The sequence below is a fragment of the Anas acuta genome, chromosome 7, assembly GCF_963932015.1.
Source record: "Anas acuta chromosome 7, bAnaAcu1.1, whole genome shotgun sequence".
Taxonomy (NCBI): Eukaryota; Metazoa; Chordata; class Aves; order Anseriformes; family Anatidae; genus Anas; species Anas acuta.
The window spans coordinates 4,739,106-4,762,083 of NC_088985.1; the positions used below are offsets into that span (position 1 = coordinate 4,739,106).

The 22,978-nt window shown below is 45.3% G+C and overlaps 2 protein-coding genes across 6 annotated transcripts in view; one reads left to right on the forward strand and one right to left on the reverse strand.

Moving 5' to 3' along the window:
* AIFM2 (AIF family member 2) lies at positions 1–5,824 on the forward strand. 3 transcript variants are annotated; one of them, XM_068688649.1, is made up of 9 exons: positions 1–419; positions 984–1,099; positions 1,797–1,916; positions 2,213–2,305; positions 2,594–2,702; positions 2,791–2,943; positions 3,606–3,809; positions 4,776–4,973; positions 5,282–5,824. In XM_068688649.1, exons 1-8 carry the CDS (start codon positions 98–100, stop codon positions 4,928–4,930), a joined length of 1,272 nt encoding a protein of 423 aa, XP_068544750.1. In that variant the 5' UTR covers positions 1–97; the 3' UTR covers positions 4,931–4,973; positions 5,282–5,824. The 3 variants fall into 3 exon arrangements, with proteins under 3 accessions (XP_068544750.1, XP_068544749.1, XP_068544751.1); XM_068688648.1 differs by lacking the exon at positions 5,282–5,824 and having other exon boundaries at positions 5–419; positions 4,776–5,234; XM_068688650.1 differs by lacking the exon at positions 5,282–5,824 and having other exon boundaries at positions 18–419; positions 3,609–3,809; positions 4,776–5,234.
* Positions 5,615–22,978, reverse strand: part of MACROH2A2 (macroH2A.2 histone) — a 25,838-nt gene continuing 8,474 nt past the window's right edge. For 2 of the 3 annotated variants that reach the window (XM_068688653.1, XM_068688651.1), the window contains exons 3-9: positions 16,607–16,713; positions 15,083–15,280; positions 13,490–13,600; positions 11,732–11,831; positions 10,697–10,786; positions 8,550–8,724; positions 5,615–6,327 (exon numbers count right to left, since the gene is read on the reverse strand). In XM_068688653.1, coding sequence (XP_068544754.1) covers positions 6,162–6,327; positions 8,550–8,724; positions 10,697–10,786; positions 11,732–11,831; positions 13,490–13,600; positions 15,083–15,280; positions 16,607–16,713 — 947 coding nt within the window. In that variant the 3' untranslated portion in view covers positions 5,615–6,161. Of the gene's footprint in view, positions 6,328–8,549; positions 8,725–10,696; positions 10,787–11,731; positions 12,428–13,489; positions 13,601–15,082; positions 15,281–16,606; positions 16,714–22,978 lie in introns of those variants that run through there. The other variant, XM_068688654.1, reaches the window with a different exon arrangement.

Genomic DNA, 22,978 nt, shown 5'->3' on the forward strand with positions numbered 1-22,978 from the left:
CTGCTGCAGATGGAGCTGCAGGGGCGCACGGCTCGGCACGGCTCGGCACAGCTTGGCACGGCTCGAAACAGCTCGGCACGGCTCGAAACAGCTCAGCATGGCTCACAAGAGCTCAGCATGGCTCAGCACGGCTCGGCACGCCCCGCAGGGTGCTGTGCTGAGTCAGGGGGCGGGTAAGAGGCGGGCCAGCTCCTGCAGCACTGCGCTGGAGCCTTCCTCGCCCCCCGAAGAGGAGCGTCGAGCCATGGGCTCCCGGCTGTCGCTGGACGACTCCGTGCGCGTCGTCATCGTCGGCGGTGGCTTCGGGGGCACGGCGGCCGCCAGCCAGCTGAAGGCCTGGGCCGTGCCGTTCGTGCTGGTGGATATGCGGGATGCTTTCCACCACAACGTGGCTGCCCTCCGGGCCTCCGTGGAGAGCGGTAAGGGGCGAGCGGAGCCAGTGCCGTGGGCCTCATGGCCAGCTCCTGCACCGTGCCCCGGGGCTCTGAGGGGAAAAGGGAGGAGCAGGGCAAAGGAGGGGCCTCCCCGGCTCTTGCCATGATGAAATGTTTGACATTTTCCACCTGGAAAACAAGCACTCAGCTCGGGGAGGTCCCACACACCGTCTGAGTTCGGCTAACCCCGTGGCTCGCGGGAAAAATGAGGCGTAGTTATCCGGATGCTCTTTTTTATTTTTTTTTATTGTTCTTCAAGAACTTAAAAAAAAGTTCACTGAAGTGAAACTCTCAGAGGCTGGAAGGAGCAAAGGGGCGATGTGTGAAATGCTGCCTCGCTCAGCAGCGAGGCCACACAGGACCAAGTTCAGTTTCAGCCTTGTCTGGGGCACCCGGCTCACCCCAACCCTCCAGGAGCTGGGGATTTAGGGGGGAAATTCAGCTTTCAGGGCTAGAAACAAGCAGCAGAATGACACCAAAACCTTTGTGGGGCTTGTTAATCCTCCAGCCGGAGGAAGATCTCTTCCTAACCATCTCCCCCTGCCCCAGGATTTGCCAGGAAGACCTTCATCTCCTACTCGGCCACCTTCGGCGACAGCTTCCGACAGGGCCGGGTTGTGGGCATCGACCCCGCGAGGCAGCAGGTCCTGCTCAGCGATGGCGAGGTGGGTGCTGAGAGAACTCGTCCCCAGAAAGCTGGCAGCCTTTTGGGGCCGCCCGCTGATGCTGAACATCGGGCAGCAGCGGGGTGTGCTGTGAGGCTCTCCTCCTCGGGTTTTCTTCGGTTGGTTTTGGCTGCAGGAAGGCGGTACCCCAAATCCAGGCTTTGTCTGGTTGGAGAAGGGATTTGGGATGAAGGCTGCAGGCAGCTCTGTGTGTTTGGGGTCCTCTGGCAGGGGAGGGAGTGGGCTCACAGAGGGCAGCACGCTGATCTGATCGCCCCTCGGCCCGCAGAAATACCTGGCCCCAAAGATCTGTGCTGCAACAGGGGCGTGCTGCAAATCCTCCATCCCACCTGGTGCTCTGATAAGCTTTTGTTCTCAGGGCTGGATTTAGAGCTCAATTAGCCCTGGAGCTCAGATCCTTATCTGACCGCAGGAATAAACCCAGGGAAGGAGCTCCAGGAGCTCCTCTCAGCCCCAGTATCTCACCTCTGTTGAGAAGGGGGTGAAGGTGGGAGGTCAGCCTGTTATCTGTGTCCCTCTGGACTCTGATCCCAGAGCTCCAGCTGATCTCTGGAGCCCTCTGTGACGGCAGCGTCAGCGACTGACACAAACACCGGGTTATTGCCTGTAAGCCCGTGGTTGTTCAGACCCCCTCTTTTAAAGGTCTAACACCCCCTCCCACCCTCTGCCCTCCCAGGAGCTTCACTACTCCCACCTCATTCTTGCAACAGGCAGCGATGGGCCGTTCCCCGGGAAGTTCAACAAAGTCATCGACATGGAAAGCGCCATCCAGGCCTACGAAGACATGGTTAAGGAGGTGAGGAATCAACTTACCAGACACCACTACCCGTGTCCGAGAAGGAGACCATGATGCCCGGAGGGGTAGGACAAGGGGGAAGCCCCGGGGAAGCACGATCTGCACAAGGGGAGACCTGAAAAGCTCAAAAGTATCACAGTATAGACAGGGAGGGCGCATGGGGTTCTCAATTTCGTCTCCTCTTAACAGACCAGGTGGTTTACTGGTGTTAGGCTGACGCCGTGCATCGGGAGGGTGTGCTCGCAGAGCGGCTGAAAGCCTTTCTCTCCTAACACCGGTTTCTTCTTTACTTCGAGATCGAGAAAGCTGAGCGCATCCTGGTCGTGGGAGGGGGAGCTGCCGGCGTCGAGATGGCTGCAGAGATCAAAACAGAGCACCCGGCCAAAGAGGTAGCAGCACATTAGTTGCTTTTACTTGTTTTTGAGCCTGTTCTTTGATGGGCCTGCTGCAGGTATTGGAGATGGCTACGAATCAGGAGCTTCAGATGCAATGCCAACCTTCCTCCCCGCTGCCTCCTCTTCTGGGAGCACCCTTATAGCCTGCCACCAGCAATTTTTGGCATTTGGCATCTCTTTGGGCATTTTAATGGGATAGAAGGAAGCTGTCTATCGCTGCTGCCACGTGCGTGGTGTCCTGGCCCGCTCCTGTATCCCCGTCTGCTGTTTTGTCCCCAACAGGTCACCCTCATTCACTCCAAAATTGCCCTAGCTGATACCGAGCTGCTCCACAGCGTCCGTCAGGAGGTGAAGGAGATCCTCCTCCGGAAAGGAGTGCGCCTCCTGTTAGGTACGGGCTGAATGCCTCTGAGGATCTGCAAGCTGCTCCTCCTTTAGCCTCGGAAAGGTTTGTGACCCAGGGCTCTCCATCCCAACAGGTGAAAGGGTAAGCAACGTGGAAAACCTCACAACCAACCAGTTCCAGAAGGACATGGTAGTACGGACAGAAAAAGGCACCGAGGTGGCTGCCGACATGGTGATCCTGTGCACGGGGATAAAGATCAACTCTTCAGCATATGCCTCTGCATTTGGTAAGTGAGAAACACCGTGGGTGGGAAAGCAGCACAGCTCCTCAGTGCCTTCTACTCGAGTACCGGGAGGTTAGAAATCAAACTTAGGTTGTTCCATGACACAGCAAATGCTCCAACACCACATTAAACACCCAACTGTGAAACGTGACCTCCAGAAACTTACGGATCATGAGGCTCACCACCTTCTCCTGCTCCTCCTGCTAATACCTGCAGCGTCCTGGGTCAGCACCAGGCAGGTTACACCTAGAAGCTGGTGACAACTCCTGTCATCAAGGCCAGGATTGCCTCCCAGATAAGGCGCTTGCAGAGCTCCCAGCACAAGTAGGCTCAGCACATTCAGCATTCTTGCTGCACAGTCAGTGCCACAGGGCATTGAGCGGATCAGTTTTTCAGTAGCACACCCTCAGTCTGAGTCCCTTACAGCCCACAACAGCTATGGAGTGGTGTGACCATTACCCAGTCCCTTTCTCTGATTTTAATGATTCCATGTTCCCAGACATATCAAACGATAATTGGTTGTATCAGAACATAACTCACTCCAGCAAGGCAACGAGCATCTCCTTCTTGATGTAGAAAAGAGGATGAAAACCTAACTCCCCTCTTTGTGTCAATGACACGTTGGTGGCATCAACCCCAGCCTGAAAGCTTGCTGTTTGGCCCAGCAGGAGAACAGCTGGCGAGCAACGGAGCCTTGCGCGTTAATGAACACCTCCAGCTGGAAGGACACGAGAACATCTACGCCATCGGGGACTGCGCAGACCTGAGGGAGCCCAAGATGGCCTACCACGCCGGGCTCCACGCCACCGTGGTGGTGACAAACATCATCAACAGCCTGACACACAAGCCGCTGAAAACCTACCAGCCAGGTGAGGTCGTCTCTTGGCAGCTGGCTTTAGCTGTTGAGCTGCTTTTCTGCAGGGAACAGCCGCATGCTTTTCTGCAGGGAACACATCTGCATGGGATGCTACTTAGAGGGGGGGAACCCACAATTGGGGTTGGCTATGTAGGCTTCATCTTAGTTCTTGCCAAAGACCCTGCAGAAATTCATTACCTGCGTCAGTCTAGGTAGGGAACGCATCCTTTCTTCACTAACATCTTCCTAATTAATCTACTGGTGGGTATCTGCCATTCATCAATCTTGGTTCCTTTGCTTTAAGTTCCTTACTGTCCAATTAAATCCTAGAAATAAAGAGAGGACTTGACTGTCTCCTTCCTTCTCCCCTTAAATGATACAACAAGCACAAACTGATATATCTGGTCAAAAAAAATCTAGCTAGGTGATGGGTCTCGCTGATAAGCAACTGATTTGTAAATACTTACTGTAATTATCTTGAAAGCTGTTCCACACGGATGGGAGGTATCTGGACTGCTGTTGGGTTTTAAAGGCTGCCCAGTCTACTTTCTTTTTTTTTTTTTTTTTTTCCTCTGCTTAAATTTTGTTGTCTACCTCTTGGACTCCCTCCTGGAAGGACAAAGTCATTCTACACCACACAGCATCAGCCAAATCCTTCTACTGCACAGCTCTAAAGCAGGGGATCTCCTGTTACACCATCAGGAGAGCAGAGCTAGCCTTCAGTTCTTCCGAAAGGCTGATGCCTCCTGAGAAGAGGGAATGAAAAAGGCAACCTCACAGATGTAGAACAGACAGTAGAAAGGAGAGAGTTGCAAGTCGTTCTCCTTGGGCCTGCTCCCTTCCTTGTCACGCAGCACATGGGTTACTGTGCTCAGCAGAGGAGGCTGCTGGGGCCAGCAGAAGTACAGCACCTACATGGAGTACGGTTTGGTATTAAGCTTTGAAATTGCTTCATTTAAGCTCTGTCTCTTTTTTCCAGGCTCCCTAACGTTCCTGCTTTCAATGGGTAAGAACGATGGCGTAGGGCAGGTGAACGGCTACTACGTGGGACGCCTCCTGGTGACCATTGCCAAGAGCCAGGACCTGTTTGTCTCCAAGAGCTGGAAGACAATGGGACAGACAATGCCCTCTTAAAGGGGACTAGAAACAAACCCGCAAGGAATTCCACAACCAGAAGGTGAGGGCGCACTATTGTTGCTTGGACAGACCGATGCTGTCTCCCACACCACCTCTGAAAGCCACCCTTTAGTGCAACACAGTGAAGGGGGGCCCTGTGTTACTGTAAAGGGGAAGGAGGCACTTGCCAAATTAACGAGCAAAGATCTCATCATAAAGAACAAGGAAGGAACGTTTCGTTTACTTCCCCGGTGAGATAGCTCTGAGCAAGAAACTTGGTCTACCTCCATTTGTAACAATAAACACTGTGGTTTGCAAAATGCGTGGCTTGTTTGTTATGTGGTTTCTCCCTGGCTTTCTCTGCTCTAGCTTCTAGGAAGGTATCTGCCTGTCACTCGGGTCCAGAGCTGGCATCTGCTCTGCAGCAAGCAGGAAGAATGGCGTGCAGCAGTGCCTGTGCAAAACCCACCTAGAGCCTTGAAAAGACTGTGGCGATCCTGAAACTCATCAGAATACAATGCAGCTTTGTGCCAGCATCTCCCCAGCAGCTTTAATTATGTCACAGCACTCTACTTCTACCAGAAGTACTTGTGTACTGAGGGTGATACAACAAGTACTTAGGGATGCTGCCTTCCTGTTTTTTTAAGGTGAGAAATTTCCAGAGCAAAAGCAGGGTTTATAACAATAACCACACTTGACACATCTTTTTCTTTTTTTCTTATAAAACAAACAAAATCAACATGAAATATTCCCAGTAATTACAGAGATTATTGTGAATTAAAAGCAAAACAGAAGCTCCTCATGCGTCACTTCCAAAATCCTCCCCCCCACCCTCCCCCGGCGGGCTGGAGGCAGAAGTTTAACATATACCCTCAAGGGAGGGGCAAAGGGAGCAGAATATTTAAGAGCTTTCTCTAAAGTGTGTGTGTGAAAAATTCATCACTACAAATCTAAACTGAAGTTACTCTTTAAAAACTTCTAAACTAAAGTAACAAGGGACACTAAAACTCCTGGAAAAGAGATGGCAACTCAATTGCTTAAGGTGATATAAATGGCTAGAGGATGCTGAGAGCATGAAGAAATCGGACTAAACCCCGCTCACCTCTAGTCACAGCTCTTCATCAAGTCACAACACATCACACTACTACCACTCCCCCTCCTCACCACATTGAAAAAATAAAACCCACCTCTAATGCTTTTAATGCTACTCAAGTTTGTTGAAAAATAAAGTTTCATTTGGCTGCCGTTGCTACTTAGTGTCTAGTTTGGCCATTTCTTGCACATAGATGCCAATACTTTCGCTGTCGAAGAGCAGAAAGTAAATGTTCTTCAAGGAGGAAGAGCTGGTGCCGTCAAAATGGGTGGAAATAGCTCTGAGAGTCACCTGGGCTGCCGTCTGTTTGGGGAAGCAGTTTCTATGTGACAGGGGAAGAAAACAGAACAAGAGTGTCAGCTACCTGTGCAAGCATTATGCACACGTGATGCCAAAAGGCACAAAGCACAGCCATACCCACTACAGGTTGCTGTTAAGACAGCACCAGTCACAGCTTTAACACGTGCACATCCCAGAAGCAAACCCCAAGGTTCTGATAACAACATTCATCTGCTGCTGTGTTAGCTCCCTTGCTGGCATAGCTACTGTTTTCGTTTGCTTCTACTCTTTATAACCACACAAAGTATTTTGAACACTCGCCCTCAGAATCAAACTCGTCTATGCCATGCCAGGCAGGCTAAAAAGCTCAAGGATTTGTTGTTGTTGTTGAAAACAGAATTGGTTTAAAAAGGTGACATCCGACTTCCTTTCCCTGTAATTAACAATACTTTGCTTGAGACCTCAATGAAAATAATTGAAGTTACAACCTCAAACCAAGGTCCACTCCCTCTGAATTGTGACTCTTCTTGGAGCACTGGGCCCATGTCTTTGAGACTTCGGTTTTATTGTATCTTAATCGCTCTCATACTCCTTTTTCAACTCACAGAAGTTCAGCTGCAGCTCGGTTCTTTGCCCTCATTTCAGCACAGAGTAGTTACTGTGAAGGTCAGCAGCTTTTCATCTTTGTTTATATGAAATATGACTGCTATAAAAACAATTTCAAGTACTGTTCTACTTGAACTTGACGCACACCTCGTGAAACACCCTGCCTTACGCTGTGCCTGCGCTTAGGAAGGTCTCCACATCGTTGTACTTTGTGCTTAAGAAGGTCTCCACATTGCTGTACTTGTCTAACACCAAAGAGGTTCCTCGACCTAGAAAGCATCCCTGTCCTGAAGTGACAGATGCGCCTCTCTGTCGCTGAGATCTGGAGGGAAAGACACACTTTTTTTTCATGCTGCTGCCTGACACTGGCTGTGATAGTTCTGCTGATTTTGCACAACCCTAGAGCACGTGGATGTGGCTTCCTCGCTACATAAGCATGTAGAGAGCCGAACAGCTCTCAGAGTCTGGGTGAGACTGTGCTGGGGCATGCTGAATTGTCTGAAGGCGAGTTAAGACCTAGCAGAGATTGCAGATAGGCATTGAGCATAACTGTTGTTTGCTCTTGAGTTTAATGTCTCCTATTTAGATTCTACTGTATGATAATGCTCCAAAGGAAGTTAGATGGATGCCAAGAACTTCAGCCAGAACAACCACACCCTTACTCTGGGGCAGGATTGCACACAACTCTTCTGCTTCTCAATTAAGTTTGTCTTCACTTATCCTCAAAGACCTCCAGTGACAAGGCCACACCAGAACACAGATATGCCATTCCAGTGCCTAACAACGCTTACAGTTGAAAAATCACAGTATTTTTAATAGCATCCAGAGCAGCTTTTAAATTGCTTCCTTTTCTCCCCCTTCTCTGATAACAATATGCTGTACGTTTGTGTATTTCTCCTCCTAAGTGCAGTACGACTCACTTCTATCTCAATTTCACGTTAGGAACTTCAGACTTATCCCATATCTATTAAACACTGCCCAAAAAAAAGCTTGGAAACTGATCATCAACAACTGTCATGTGCATACTCGCTATCATCTAAATGACCACTGACAGACAGACTTTTACTAGCTCTGGTCCCACGACAGACCTCTGTAACAACCCAGTTAATACATCTTTGTGGCAACTAGCTACCAACAAAGACTTTTTGAAAAAGTTTTCCAGCTAGTTCATATTCACAACACGAAAACCACACCACCTTTGGGTTTCTTAGTCAAGAACACTTTATTTGCTAGTTATTAAGAAAGAAATGCGAAGTTTTACAGTTGGTGTCATAGCTGCCTTTTTAGAGCAGAACTGTGTTTAAGAAATGGTGATTTTCTTTTGAAAGAAATCATTTGTGTGACTAGTGTATTTACTGTATATTCTTGGGATGACTTAAGTAAATATTCTGCATTTACCTAGCTCGAGAAGCATCACTTACCTTCAGCATGGTGCCAGTGGAACCTTATTAATACCAGTGGAGCTTTATTAAGGTTTACCACAACAAAATGAAAGGACATAACAATGTTCTTTCATTCTTCTACTCACAGTCAGCTCAGCTCTCCTCTCCTGAGAGTACGCTCATGTCTCTACTCACAGGCTCCCTCTCACAGCAGCAGCTCTGATAGTCACACAATTGTTACACAATTTAAAAGCCTCTTATGCAGAAAAAGCCATACCTGCCACTGGGAAAAGGGGGGAAAGCCACAGACTTCAACTTCTTGTCTTCTGCAGCTGTTAAGCAATTCTTTATGGTCTCTTCAAGCTGCTCTTCGCACTTGTCTGAGCCCCACTGAGGGATGTGACAGTGGATGACAAACTTTGCTGCTAGGCCGCTAGACTGAGTAAGCGCAGCTATCAAAGGAAAATACAACAGCGTTTAGTTTTGAAAGGAAATCACCCGGCAATGACTTCTCAGTCCCACGTACTTTCTTAATTCCATTGCCTCTCCCAAAAGAAATATATGAGGAATGAAAGAAAGCCACAATGACTCACTTGCAATCATAATCTGACTGTATTATCATTACTTGTGTGATCAATTGCTTCTTTATTCTCTAAAGAACCCAGGCTCATTTGGTTAACAAACAGTTATTCAAGAATAGTTTATAGCTTTCTCATTCTGCATGGCCTCTGCATGTTCTTTTTTTTGCAAAGTATCAAAACCTTGCACTGAATACAATGTCATTAATTCCCCAATGGACATTCCTGCAGTGTTGTCACGGCCTTATCTGAATGCCTTGCACAAATATTCTGCAACAACTGTACAGCTCCAGAGTTATACCTGGACCCCCTTCGTGGACAGGTGGTTTCAGAAAACAACCTGAGAAATCAAAGATGTTTATTGCAAAGTAGCCACCAGTATTAGAAATCTCAGATTCATTTTTCAGGACTTGCAACATCCACAGCATAGCACCAGTTTGCTTTTGTGGCAGTTATGACTTTCAGCACTTTTAAAATCTAAGCCTTGGGACTCTCAGGTCAAACACCCAGAAATTAACCATGCAATTATTGCCCAAGGATGAAAAAGTTGGATTTATTCACTTGTTCACTATCACAGAAGAATTCCATCTAACGCTTCACTTTGCTACCTAAATTTCAACCAGGAGAGAAACCTCAGGCCTTTAACCTAAGAAGCAAATTGACTGAAAACAACACAGGTAACCTGTGAACAGCACTTGAATTCAAGGCCTAGGCTGGAGCACAAGTGATTAAAAACCATTTGTTAGTGCTTGCCTGAAAACCAGTGGATGTGGCAACATCAAACGCAGCAGCACAACACAGTGCTTGACAGAGTACATCTTCCTTCCATGAAACTAAGATTATCCTCTTTCTTGGGACCAGTTTAAGAGCACAAAGTAAGTCTATTGTCTATGTGATGTTGATAGAGAAGTAGTTTGGTTGGATGTTGTGGCATATTATTCCTGATGCAATGCAAAAGTGAAGTAAAACACGCTGTACAAAAATCTCTCTGTGATTAGACTGTTCCTTTAGGAAATTTGAAAAACGAAACCCTTTAAAGTACTGACATGCTTTTTTCAGTGCTTTTAGTACTGAGGTACTAAGCCACATAAGGCATGAAGAGATATATTGTAACTTCTCCCATCTTCACCCACATCCAGCTCCTATAAATCGGCTAAATTTGTCTACAAATGAAGACAATCTCAAGCCCTTAACTATTCACTGCTCCACATGTGTTAAACATTTAAAGAGAGCTCCTTTGTAATTTGCATTTCTATATTGTAGCTGTAATGCCTGGGAGAAGAGCAGCAATTGCTCTTTGAAAACCATGCCAGTTCTATAGATTGTATCACATCTACATTTATTGGTGTTCAAACAAAGTGAGGGAGTTGCTCTGACTGCATCGTTCATCAAATATGCATAAATCCGGGTAATTTGTAAACTAGAATTGCTCACAGACTGAGAGCTAATCCTCTCTAAGAAATGTGGTACAAGTAGGAGAGGAAAGAGGCACTGAGGTAATAACACGATTTTTTTTCCATAACTTTTGGACTCCCACAGACAGGAATTGCCTAAGGGAAATTAATCATCCTGCTGTTACTTTTTAGGTGGCACTTAGAAGCCCAAAGACAGGATGTGCACAGCACAGAGGTATCCTAACCCTCTTTCCTTTTTCCCTTTTCCTGCCCCCAAACAGGTTGCCTCTATCAGCAACAATTTTGAAGAAGAAATGTTTGCATCACATAAGCAAAGGCACATATATAATCAAGAACAGCTTTGAATGCCAAGAAAAAAGAACATTTCAGTATGTTCTTTTTTCCTAATGTGTCAAGCCATTTCCACAAACAAAGCAGAATATCCTTTTTACCTTCAGCAACTTCCAAAGGTCCTTGAGATTTGCGAAGCTCCTTCACTGTTTCTAAAAACTCTTTTCCTCCTGCCTTTTCCAAAGCCTTGCCTGCAAGGAAACAGAGCAAAAGGCCTTGGCTTTGAGCTACCAGCAAAAGAAAACAATTCTACGTGATTTAAAAGGACATTGTGCACATACTGGCATGTTTCCCTCTATCAGCAGCAGCTGATGTTTATGCTTGCCACTATCAGCCACAGATAAAGTTTGCTTTTTATTGTTTTCACAAAAAACTTCTCTGTTATTACCGCACATTAACATAACTATCTGTAAGAATGCTAACTTCCTTTGGCTTATGGTTAAAAACACTGAAGAGGGGGATTTTCCAGACTCGGATTTTCAGTCTCCTAAATCAACTCAGCATACAAACACTACTACTTTCCTGAAACAATTTCTGAAATAAACACAGCTGGGATTCCAGTCAAGTCCTCAATGACTGACTGTATACAACAAGGATCCAAAAAGCCTACTAGTGAATTCAGTCCCTCTGTGCAACTGGCTGCATATCTTTTTTACCTCCCTCATGGCAATTCCCCTGTTTTACACCACAGTAATAATATTTCCTTGTATCACATGAGCAGTACAAGGCTTTGTACATGGGTATTTCTGAAGCATACAAAATCCTGTAAGGAAAAGCATAACTGTTATTACTGTAGATGATTTTCCTCATAGAATTTCCAAAAGCCAATGTAAAAAAGAAAATAACCCAATAAAGACTGGAATAACGATTATCTACACCTTTACTGCTCATGTGCAGCAACAAATCATCTATGTTTTCATTGTTGTTAGCCATCATTTAAAAAAATGAAGATCAATTACTGATTAGCATATTATATCTACTCAGTTCCAGCCTGATTTTCAGAAGTGTAAAGTGATATTTTATGGCCTGGGGAAAATCCAGATGAAACTGGATGGAATCCCGGCAGGCAGCTAGGAGACCAGCTGCTGTTGCAACTTTAGATGTTTCTTTTTCCCCTGCAGGTAGCAGGGCCTCACCTATCTCCTCCTTGAGGTCTATTTCAGCAGTTGTAGGGTGAACGATGCCTTCTACTTTCATGGAGCCAATATGGCTGATGTCACTCTGTGTCAGAGAAAGCTGCAAGATATGGATGAGAGAGTAAAAAGAATCAAATTAGTAATCTGTGTGTGAAATTACTTTCATACCAAAAAAAAAAAAAAAAGGCTGGACTCACAATTCACACAATTTTATTTTATTCAGTATGGTTGATTCTGACTTTTAACCTTTAATTAGTCTGTACACCATTCAGATGTTTCACGATGTGCCCATAGCTTGGAAGCCTGTTCCAGAGGAAATTACTGCTACTAGATTCATTCATGTCCTAGCATCACACTTTGAAGAAAAAAAATGCTCACCTTGGAAACCCTCTTGTTTAAAGAGAAAAATACTAAAAATAAAAGGTTGTCCCCTACAGAAACACTTGTCCCCAGTAAACTGCTTGCAGGGGAACTACTACCGATGGGCTAGACCCTATCTTGATCCATACAGACTTCACCACCCATGTAATTAATTTCATTTCAGCTCCTGACGTAAATAAAACAAGGAATGTTTTACCCACCCATGCATCAGGACACAAGAACTGGCCAAAACTTGATGTCTTAAGGAGCCCAAAAAAGGCTGCTCCCCAAATCTCACAGCCTCATCACTTTGAGCAGCAACAGAGGACAGAAATCCTAGAAATTATTAAAAAGACTTTACAGTTGCTGAACATGTGCCCGATACACCTCATTTCTTACAAGTTAAGCTACAGAATTGATGTCCTAATACGAAAAATAAACACCGCCCATTTTAGAGAAGAAAGGGGGAAGCTGCACAGGTTCTGGAGGAACTTAGAACAGCACTGAACTCTAACACAGGAGATACAGGTTTCATCCACCTGGCAAGATTATTGCTTTTAGCAGTCTTCTGGATCTAGTATGCCTCTGGCATAAACTAGACCACTAGTTTATTATGAGATGGGATCGGGTAGACCGAATTTTTAAGCACTGCTTCATATAAGGGTACATCAGTATGGGGGGCTTACAGAAGCAATTTCAGGAACAACACTTTTTCCAAATGATCCTACTACCTGAAAATCAATAATACAAAATCTTTACTCTATCTCTACGGTAATAATTCAAAATCTGTACTAGACTTTATAAGGAAGGAAAGAATAAAACAGATAGTTGGCTGGACATCACTGACACGGGTATTTTGGTGGGACAGTTTTGCAGTTCTGGCCAGGCAAGGTGTCACAGTCTGTGCTGAGATGGAGAAGCAGGCTTGATCACTTTGAAGAGAAAGGCACCCCATGGCCCATTTTCAGATGGAGTGCTCAGGCTTCTGGCACAAACCAGTGTGTGGAACTTGATGAGCGATCCTTAGGCTTGGCGCAGAATTTTAGTTTATTTTTTAATAAGTAATAAATAGCCTAGAAGGTTAAACCTGGTTTGGCAGTATGCTAGACACTCAGACAAGTCCAAATGGAACAAAACTCTACTACAGATTTAGCCAAGAAATCAGTCTCTAGAGAAGAGAGGCTGACTAGCATTGTTCTTGGAAATCTTTTATCTGCAGACATAGTTTTGAGATCCTCTGCCCCACCTATGACTTGAGTGATTTCTGGCCTTAAATTTGGGACCACTAAGGACGAAGGCAGAGAAGATTTTTTACTGCTGTTAGATTTAAAGCATCCTTCTGTTTATGCTAGGCTCCACTGCTACGATCCCAATCTGTTAAATCATAAATTTCATTACCTTCTGTCCTGGCACGAGGCTCTTGGAGGACAAGATAGTAAAACCATCCCCGGGTCCATCTTCAGATGTTGAATTTGAAGCTCCTTCTTTTTCGTTGTCCTTTTGTTTATTCTGATTTGGGGAAGAGGGGGAGAGAAACAGAAACTCTTGAATGCAAATTAATGCCTAACATTATTCGGTAGGAGATTTCATGAGTTAATACAAATTTCATCTTCTCTGAGCAATATACTACTTGTAGCTTTTTACTCCCCAAAGATCGTGTAATAACAGAGGTCTTCACTGTCTATAAAATGCTAAAACATCAGTGGTTTATCTGAGGCATTACATATGTTTGTAGACATTGAGTGTTGGGGCACACACCTCCACCTGTGGTTTTACTGATGATTAAGGTTGTATTTATGGATGGGTGTGTGCTAGTGTGTTTGGTTTTGCTGCTAAGAGAACAGAGCTCACACTGAATCAAACAGGAAACCCGACAAAAGGAAAAAACATCGGAAAGAAACCGTAAGCCTCAGGTAACAAATCGAATCATAAATCTCAATCCCTATTGACGGAAGGGAGCCATCACACCTCCATACAAACAGATGGAATGACTAAATGAGCTAACTAATAGGTGAAGGTTGAATGCAAAACCCCCTTTGTGAGACACATTCCTTCATGCAGCCCAGCTCCAGAAGCAAGAAGCCTGCTCCTGCGTGGGCTGCTGGAGCACACCTTCAACTACACAGCTCTGCTTTCTTTTAAAAAGTTGTTTCTACACATTCTCAACTAGAGAGATGTATCAAAGCTTAGAGGTCTCCAGAAAGATGTGCTTAAAAAAAGAAGTGTAAAAGGTTTAGGTCAAAGTTTAAAATGATTTAATCCCATCCTAATCAAAATTTAGCAACGTCTTACTGTGAAAGCTTTGGAATAACAAACCAAGTGCACTGATCTGTGTTACCGCTTTACCAAATCAAAGCATTTTGGATGGTGACAGAGGATGGGCAACCGTGAGGGAAGATGCGGTGGCCAAGTTCCAATTCATTTATTCTTCTCCTAACTCTTAAAAAACAAACAAACAAAACAAAACAAAACAAAAACAAACAAACAAACAAAAAAAACCAAACACATTTGTAACAGCACACCTAAGAATATATGAAACAAAATGCTTGTCAAAAACGACATGCATGTACCATGTCATGGCAACTTCTCCAGACAGCGAAAAACCTCTAAGAGCAATATGGTACCCATGAAAGGCTGATGGTGTGACATGGCTCAAAGAGAAAATGATTGTAAATGCAGCTCCCTGTATTTTTGTAAAAATTCTACAGTTATCAAGAAGGTACTGCAGAGGGTGACGTGGATATCTGAAAAGCTTCCCTTGAAGCTTTAAAGGTTTTTGTTACAGAAATTCACTGTAACAGTACTGTGATAAGCATCTTCCCTTCTATTTCCAAATTTAGAGAAATAAGTTCCTGATGTGTCTACTACCAACTCCTACCTCCAGTTGTGACAAATGCAGAGGCACCGATTTGTTCCTCCTGATAATTTCAGTTGGTTTTGATCCAAACCTTCTCTCACATATCCAGGATCCCGTATCTGCCTCATGCTTACCTTTTTGGGTGTCCGGGCCTTGTTAGACTTTGCCTTCTTCCCACTCTTTTTGCTCACCATGGATTTCCTTCCCTTCTTCTCAGGAGTCGGGGAGAGGATAGTCTCAGATTTGCCTTTGGCACCGCGTTTCTTGGCTAGGAGCTCTGGCTGAATTCTGGGCAGGACACCTCCACTTGCAATAGTCACACCTTTTAGCAACTGCAAGGGAAAGCAGCATAAAGCAGCTCATTATGAATTCTCAAAGTTTGCACTCCAGCAATTTTTGCTGACTTCATAGCACAAACACACCGAGCCCACACTTCCTAAAGCACCGTACCTTTTTTGTTTATCAGAAGAAAACCCAATTAGAGGGAAAACCTGGCAAGTCCCAGCGAGGTCGGTCAGCATACCCCAGAGAACTCTGTCACTCTACAGGTCAGACCCTTTTCTGTCTTTCAGTGCTGGTCTTTCTGCACACCTCGGTGACTCGCAGACAGTGAGTGAGGGTAAGAGGAGATAAGCACTTGCAGGCTACTTAAAAAATAAATAAATAAAAATTGCACTCCAGTGCTGCTGAAGGAAGGTTATAGACTGCTTTCACAGGAAAGCAGATGCGGTGGAAGTAAGCATAAGACCCAAGAACCTGCTTTGCAGGGGTAAACAACAGGAACGGGCAGCAGTATTTACACAGAGGGCAAATCCTGGCCGATCCAACTGACAGCAGTAGATCTGTTCCACAGGCCAGTGACCAGTTTTATGGTGCAAGGAACGGGCTGGTAGTGTTCCAATTCTTTTCCTTCTCTCATCACCTCTGTTTTGAGTTTTCAGTTTCCGTAACAGAAAACAGAGCTGGATGACTTCACGGGCACCACATTTTCATTATTTAGAGCAGACAAACTCGGTGCAGGAACCTTTCAAGGTGTGAGTGATGTCATCCATCTTTGCACAGGGCCATCCAAGAAGAGGTCCTCTGCTGCTGACTGATCCTTTCCAGCAGCCCTGAATGCTGCAATTCACAGCCCATGCCATGACCTCTCTTCTCCCTCCACAAGTGATCCTCAGAGTCAAAACACTCTGCAAAACCAGTCAGTGTGCTAACAAGACTCAGACATATGGAAGGAGAGGCAGTGCTGGACGCAGCTACAGCAGAGAGTCAGCCAGCTCCCCATCCAAGATGGGCCTCACAGACAGCGTAATAGAAAACACACACACTTCCACAGCTTTTGGAAAAGGCTGTCTGTCTTGTATATTTTTGTTAAGTATCAGATATCACCGAGTTAAAAATTAGGCATCAAGTTCTCCCACTTCAACACAACCCACAGGCTGTGGAAGCAACGAAATTTATATCCAAGTGATTTCAGATCTAATATCACAGAGAACCCTTTTTTTTTTTTTGGCTCTTCATTTGGGTTGGCAACATCTTGCCATCTTCTGCTTTAATATTTGTGTTTCATTCATATGTCAGGCTAGAATGTCTAACTTTCTTGGGAGCAGCTTCATTCATGCTACAGCAGATAACACTCGCACTGCAAGGTAAAGGAGTACCTGATTCAGCTCCTCATCATTTGCTACTGCCAGGAGGATGTGCCTGGGGGCAATTCTTCCTTTCTTGTTGTCTCTTGCTGCATTTCCTGCTAGTTCTAGAATTTCAGCTGCAAAACACATTGAGATAAAAATGAGTGACAAAAATGTAACTTCTGTACACCCTGTGTACTCATTTTACGTTCCCTTTTCCTATCTATTTACCTCTTGGGGGGTATTTTACCGATTTCAATGATCTTTGCTTTGTAAATGCAGAAACCAAACAACACTCAATATATTTTAACATTACATAACAGAATTTGTTCTTTCTAATTTCCTAAAGGACAGCTAGCAGAAAATATGCTCAGCTTGGTTCACATAACTTCTTTTATGATTCCCAAGTCAGAGTTCTCTTTCAAAAAAGAACAAACACCCTATAAAAGTGTACATCAGCAGTCCAGAATGTAGCAGTAACCCTGTAACAACAGAACAGCAAAGCATGCAATGAAACCCCAAACCTAGTTCAGAAAGTTGTGACAAAACAGCAAGGATTCTGAGAACCAGGTAAGACAAAGACTGAGGTGCATTTAAAGAAGTACTTTGAAAGCCAACAAACTAGCCAGGCGATGCTGCAATTCGGTATTAAAGGGCATTGAAAATCGGTGAGAGGCTTCATTTCAGAACAAGATACAAAAGGTTTGGCTTAGATGCAAGCAGAGACAACACGAGAGCTTCAATGCATGATCTGTTGGTAGAAAGTTCTCTAGGTCTCCTGGAACAGGCGGTCAATTCAAAAGTTCGTTCTACTTTTGCAGTAACTTTTAGACAGTGACTGAAGTCGCTGAGGGTTTTCTAATTGGTATAGAGGAAACACAGACACACTTTTTTTTAGCAAACTGTAGCAGTCAGCATTATTAACTTACACAGTTTAGGCTGTATTTACGACTTATTTCTCATGTAAGAACTCCACTGAAGCACCAAGAAGAAAGGAGAAGGGAATGTTTTGCTCCAAATAACCATCAGAAGTCATATTTGCCTCTTATTTCATTTAAAAAGGTATCAAGTGCCCGCCTTGTTTTTGTTTTTACATTTGTCAGTAACAGGAGTAAGAAACTTACAGCCCACCTGCTTTCTGTTATGATATCTTACTCCCATTTCATCAATTATATAAAGAGCTGCAACTATTACAGAAAGAACTTCCATGGAAAGTCTAGTGGGAATCTGCAAAATGCTCTCTGGCTAAAATCCAAAGGATTTCAACAAGAGGTTTAGCCCTCAGTTCATGGGAAAAATACAAGCTTTCAATTTCGCTCTGTTAGAATAACAAAAGTGCATACTTGTCATCCAGCTTTCACTGCTAAAGCACACATATTTAACTGAACGTTGGAGATGTGAGAGCCATTGTTTCAACTTGTGTGCACGTTCACAGCGAATTGCTCAAGAAACAGTCAGCCTCTGTTGAAACTGTTCACAACTATTCATGCAAAACTTGCAAAAAACATTATTAAAGTTGCAAAGAGGAGCATTTAAATTTTAGGAGCTATCAGAACCATGGCTGTCGTAACTAGGCCTCCAGCCTGAGGGAAAAGCAGCGAGCAGACAGGCAAAAACAGGATCGGGACAACACCACAGTGGGTCTACAATAAAAGCTGGGCCAGCAACCTCAGCTCTGGCATTTCCCAACTCTGAGGTGTCTGACCTAGACTTGAAAGGAGATGGAAAAGAGATCCTGCACTGTCCGGTGATGGTCACCCCCGTGGGGCTGCAGGGCTGGTGCTTGCAGATCCCTGACCTCTGTCGGTGGAGCGAAGGCAGCAGCAGACAGCAGGAACAGATTGCCATCCAGTGTGCAGACCAGCAGAGAGCAAGAAAGGAGACCCACACTTCTCCAGGGGGTTGTGCAGATTTATGCTGACAGCAGAGGAGAATTGCAGCAGGAATTAAAAAAAAAACATACTTACCTGGATGGGAACTGCAGTTCTTTCAGATGTGCCAACAACAAGCACATCCTGCTAACCGTGTGCTCACCCCACTCCCCCAGGCTCTGGGTCCTTTGGCCAGCAGCATCCTGATGGTGCACTCAAGTGTCCTCTGCCTAATGTTGAGAGCAAAAAACGCAGAACACTCAAACACCAGGCACTTTGCATCTACCACAGGACACCAGGAAGAAGGGAATCCAAGACAGAGATGATGTAGGGCAGACCGCAGACGATGCATATAAGTAACTTACCAAAGGATGCCAATTATTTGCATAGGTACATAATTGCCTTACCTCCTTCTAACGATTGTCTATATGCGTATTTTTCAAATGCTGGAGACTTCAGAACGAAGGCAGGGACTCAGTCTTAAGAACATAAAATGGCATGTGCAAAAAAGGAAAAAACAATCAAATCTGGAGGCTGCAGTTACCACATCCTCTACTGATAAGAGCAGATCCCTAAAGAAACTAGTTTATGTTTCCAGCAGAAACATCTCAACAGCTGAGGTCATCTAAACTCTAAGGAGACTGCAGTCTGAGAATATAACTCCTATAATGAAGTCCTTCACTACAGCAAGCTCTCTTGAAATTGGGCATCTGGATATTCTCAGACCTAAGTTGGTTTTATTTTATGTCCTCCTAACAGCAGACATTAAGAATTAAAGTGAATTCTGAAATAATTTGGCTCCCTCAAGATTCGAAATCCACACAAGAAGCCTCCACACTGGAAGCTTAACTTCAAATTCAGACATCTTCGGCACAGATGGCTAAAAGCAAACGAGCTCATTTGTGCACGCTGCATTTCACCATAGCCTCATGAAGGAATTGAACAGAGGCAGCAGAACTATGTCCAGAACTGGCCTGACTCTGCACAGCACCTAGGCCATTAAGTTCCTGGGTAGGTGATCACCTTATCAGTATTTAAAAAATCAAAGACACATCTCACCCTCTACAACTACATTTATAAAAAAAAAATGTGGAGTTTCTTGGACTTCGGGCTACAAGAGAGTAGAAGAAGACTGGGCACTGGTGTATGGATCTTGAAAAAGTTAAGTGACCCCAAAAAGAAGTTTTTAAGTCTTTTCAGCAGACCCTCTTAATCCTGTTTGATGAGTACTCAGGAGCAGGGAAGAACCTAGCTGTCCTGCAACCAACACAAGCAGCAGCTAAGCCACGACCTGAACGGGATGCCATTGTCTCATCCTGTAACATACAGGAGAAAGAGAGGTTTCCTTAGCTGATGGATCAACAAATCTGGAACGTGTGCGAACTAAAAGCATCACAGTCAGGCCAAAGTTATTTGGTCAGCTGAGCCCAGCCTGCTTTGTGAAGCGCTCAGCGGGCCCGATAAGGAAGATAACTGAGAACTAACGACCACAGAAGCAGAAGGATTTCAGACAGGTTATTGGGTTTTCCACTTCCCCTTTAAGGTACGCTGACAGTTCCTGTTACGCTACGACACACAAATCTGCCCCGTAATACCTTTGCTCTGACAAGATGCATCAGATGGAGTTTTTGGTCCTCCACTGGCAAGTGGAAAAGCAACTGCTCAATTTGTCTCCTGATGGCAGGTGAGAACACCAGACAGAAGAGCACGCCAGTCGATGTCCTTTGAAGGAGGAAGCATTTGCTGGCGTTGTTCCTTCCCTAATTTAGAGAACGCGGCTTTCCACTGCCACCTCGATCAGTTTCTCTCACCAGCACATTGTTCACATCTCGTCTGCTTCCTAAGCAAGATGCATCTGTATTCTCTGCCTACGTTTTGGAAGGTGCTTTAGGGCGCACATTCTGCTGCTGTTTGACTCAGACGATGACTGCAGTCAGCCCCGCACATGCTGCCAGCACAGTCTGGCACGTGCATGTTGCAAAGTCCAGAAATCAAGAACCAAGGTTATTTTTTCATCAGATTTTTGACTCTGAAGCCAGTGGAGGCCATCACTGTTCCAGGAAACACAAGCTTCTGGACAGGAATTAAGTTGCAGTTTTGCAATATGACCTTCAAGCCTAAGATATGAAACAAGATAGATTATAAAAAATAAATAAAAACATAAAAAGCTTTAGATCCTTGATAAGATCTTCCTCATCTGTGCTAATCAGTCGAGGTTTAACAGTACCTCTTCTCAAGATATGCTGCAGTGATTGTTGGCATTTTTACAACGGAGTTGACAAGCCAGAGCTCAGATTCAGTGTTGACAATGGCAGTGGGCTGCAGCCACAATCTGTCTTGCAAACAAAGGGCAAAAAGGGGATCTAGCGGCCTGCAACACAGAGAACGCCTGCAAAAGCCAGAAGGCAGACTGAACCACACGGTGGCAGGGCATAAGGATGCCCCAGGTGCACATGCACCATCTGGACGATGCTAGTCAAGAGGCTCAGTGCTTCAGGGTAACACAAATTCAGGCCACTGACAAATTACGTACATGGGAGAGTCCATCCTAAGTCCTGGACTGATGTCAGACAGCTCTGGTCCAATCTGACGCCTCCTGCCTCTCCCACCCTACCCATTCCCCAGCTCCACAGCCCATTCCCCTTTCCTAGGCACTGAGACTTCCACCTCATTTTCCTTCCCTGGGCATTTCTGCCTTCTGTCCGCTCTTCTCAGACTCAATCTTCCTTTCTAGATTCTTCACCAGCAGCACCTCCCTCCATGGGATCCATGCCCTGTGCCCTATTTTTGCAACTTTCTCTTCAGCTTTGGGTGTATCATTGTGGGCGCCCTCTGCCACTTACTTCCCCTTTGGCCCTCAGTTTAACTTCCCCACCAGCATGAGCCATCCTCAGCTGTCTCCAGCATCAGCACTCTTCTCCCATAACCATCAGCTCCCCAAAATATTACTAACTGTTCCTCCTTCCCCAAAGGATCTGGAACCTGTTCCCTGGCCCCAGTCTCCCTTACCTGGGATGTTTATCCGCTTAATCCCAGCCCTTCCCAGTTCGCAGCCAGTAAGCAGGATTAGCCTCTCCTACTCCCACCCAGGGCATCTCCAGTCCCAGACCTCTTGCCACCCGCCTCTTTGCAGCTTTTGTCAGCTCTGTGCTGTGACCAGGGGCAGCCAGGGACAGCAGTGAGAGGGGAAATTCCTTCTGAGCACCTGTAGCCCTGGGCTGAAGCATGCTCAGTCACTGTGTGGGGTGGCCCACGCGCGGTCCTGTCTCACGTCAGAGCTGGGAGAGGTTGAGGCACGCTCCGTCGCCCTGCGGGGACGATGCACCGGCAGTCTGGGCAGCACTAGGAGCTGGGAAGGTCCTCACTGAGCACACTCCAGCCTAAGTCTTCGGAGATTTTAAGCTGTTAAAATCAAAGAAGTCACTGCTGAGCGTGAGCAATCTGATTTTTTCAAAGTTACAGCTTGGCCAAACAGCAAATTTCTTTGGGATGGCTGACACCACCCTTCCCCTTTCATAAAGCAAAAAAAAAAGCCTCTGCCTAAAAGCAGAAAATAAAAAAATAGGGGAAAAGTTCTCATGAATGCTTTAACATGGCAAAAGAGAACTGTTCAACCCACTTTGGTGAAAGGGTTGAAGAACCACACCAGAGTTCTCCACCCTTTTACTCCCACTCCCCCAGATTTCGCCTGAAGCAGTTCCCCTGTGTGCAGGCTTTCAGCCCACGTAGTCACCACTTGATGACAAAAACATCATCAAACCAATTTAAAACAGGAAGCCTCAGATAATGCTAAGAAATGCTACCAGTTTGATATCAAATACCCTGTCTGACAACAACCTCAGAAAACCACATTTCATTTCTAAAGGCATCCCCAAACCAAATATTCTATGTTATTGCATACCCGTTGGGAATAGCTGGATCAGCAGGGTCAGCCGCAGTAATGCTGCTTTTTAATCAAGCTATCCATCTCTGTAATCTTTTCAAACAAAACTCTGGACAGAGCACAGAAACTTTGGTTTGGAAGTCCACAAACAATAGGTGTTTGCTCAGAAATATTGCTCTGCTCTCACAATATATACAGGGCTGGGCAAGGGCTCTCTCTGCTGAACCAAGCAGCTTAAAATAACATTCCCTTACAATTTATGTGGGCCCCCAGCCTACATATCTAGCAGTTCTCTTGCTTGGCTGACTATACATTGTTGTTTTTTTTTCCCTAAAACAGAGTGTAGGCCTGCACATAATCTGTCCTTACCATATTAATCATTTAAATTTAACTGCATTTGCTAGCCAGAAGCAGAACCAGAACCGAGGTACACTGTTCTAGTTCAGACAACAGGCAAACTGCTGTGCTGTGGGTTCTGAAAGGCTTACCATGACTTAGTCTGCGCTATGGAGGTGCTGCATGCAACAGACACTAACTTGGCAATTTATTCGTACACCTCGTAATAACTGTGGCAGCTCAGAGAACAAGCTTCTCCAGATGCTTATTCTAGGAAACTCCTCTGAAGGCTGTGGGCCTGTGGGCTGGGAA

Excerpts from the sequence above, each read along its gene's own strand:
- AIFM2 (XM_068688649.1), top strand. The coding sequence starts at position 98 with ATGGCTCACAAGAGCTCAGCATGGCTCAGCACGGCTCGGCACGCCCCG. Across the intron at positions 1,100-1,796 it reads TCCTGCTCAGCGATGGCGAG|GAGCTTCACTACTCCCACCT; the intron begins GTGGGTGCTGAG and ends CTGCCCTCCCAG. Across the intron at positions 2,306-2,593 it reads CAGAGCACCCGGCCAAAGAG|GTCACCCTCATTCACTCCAA; the intron begins GTAGCAGCACAT and ends TGTCCCCAACAG.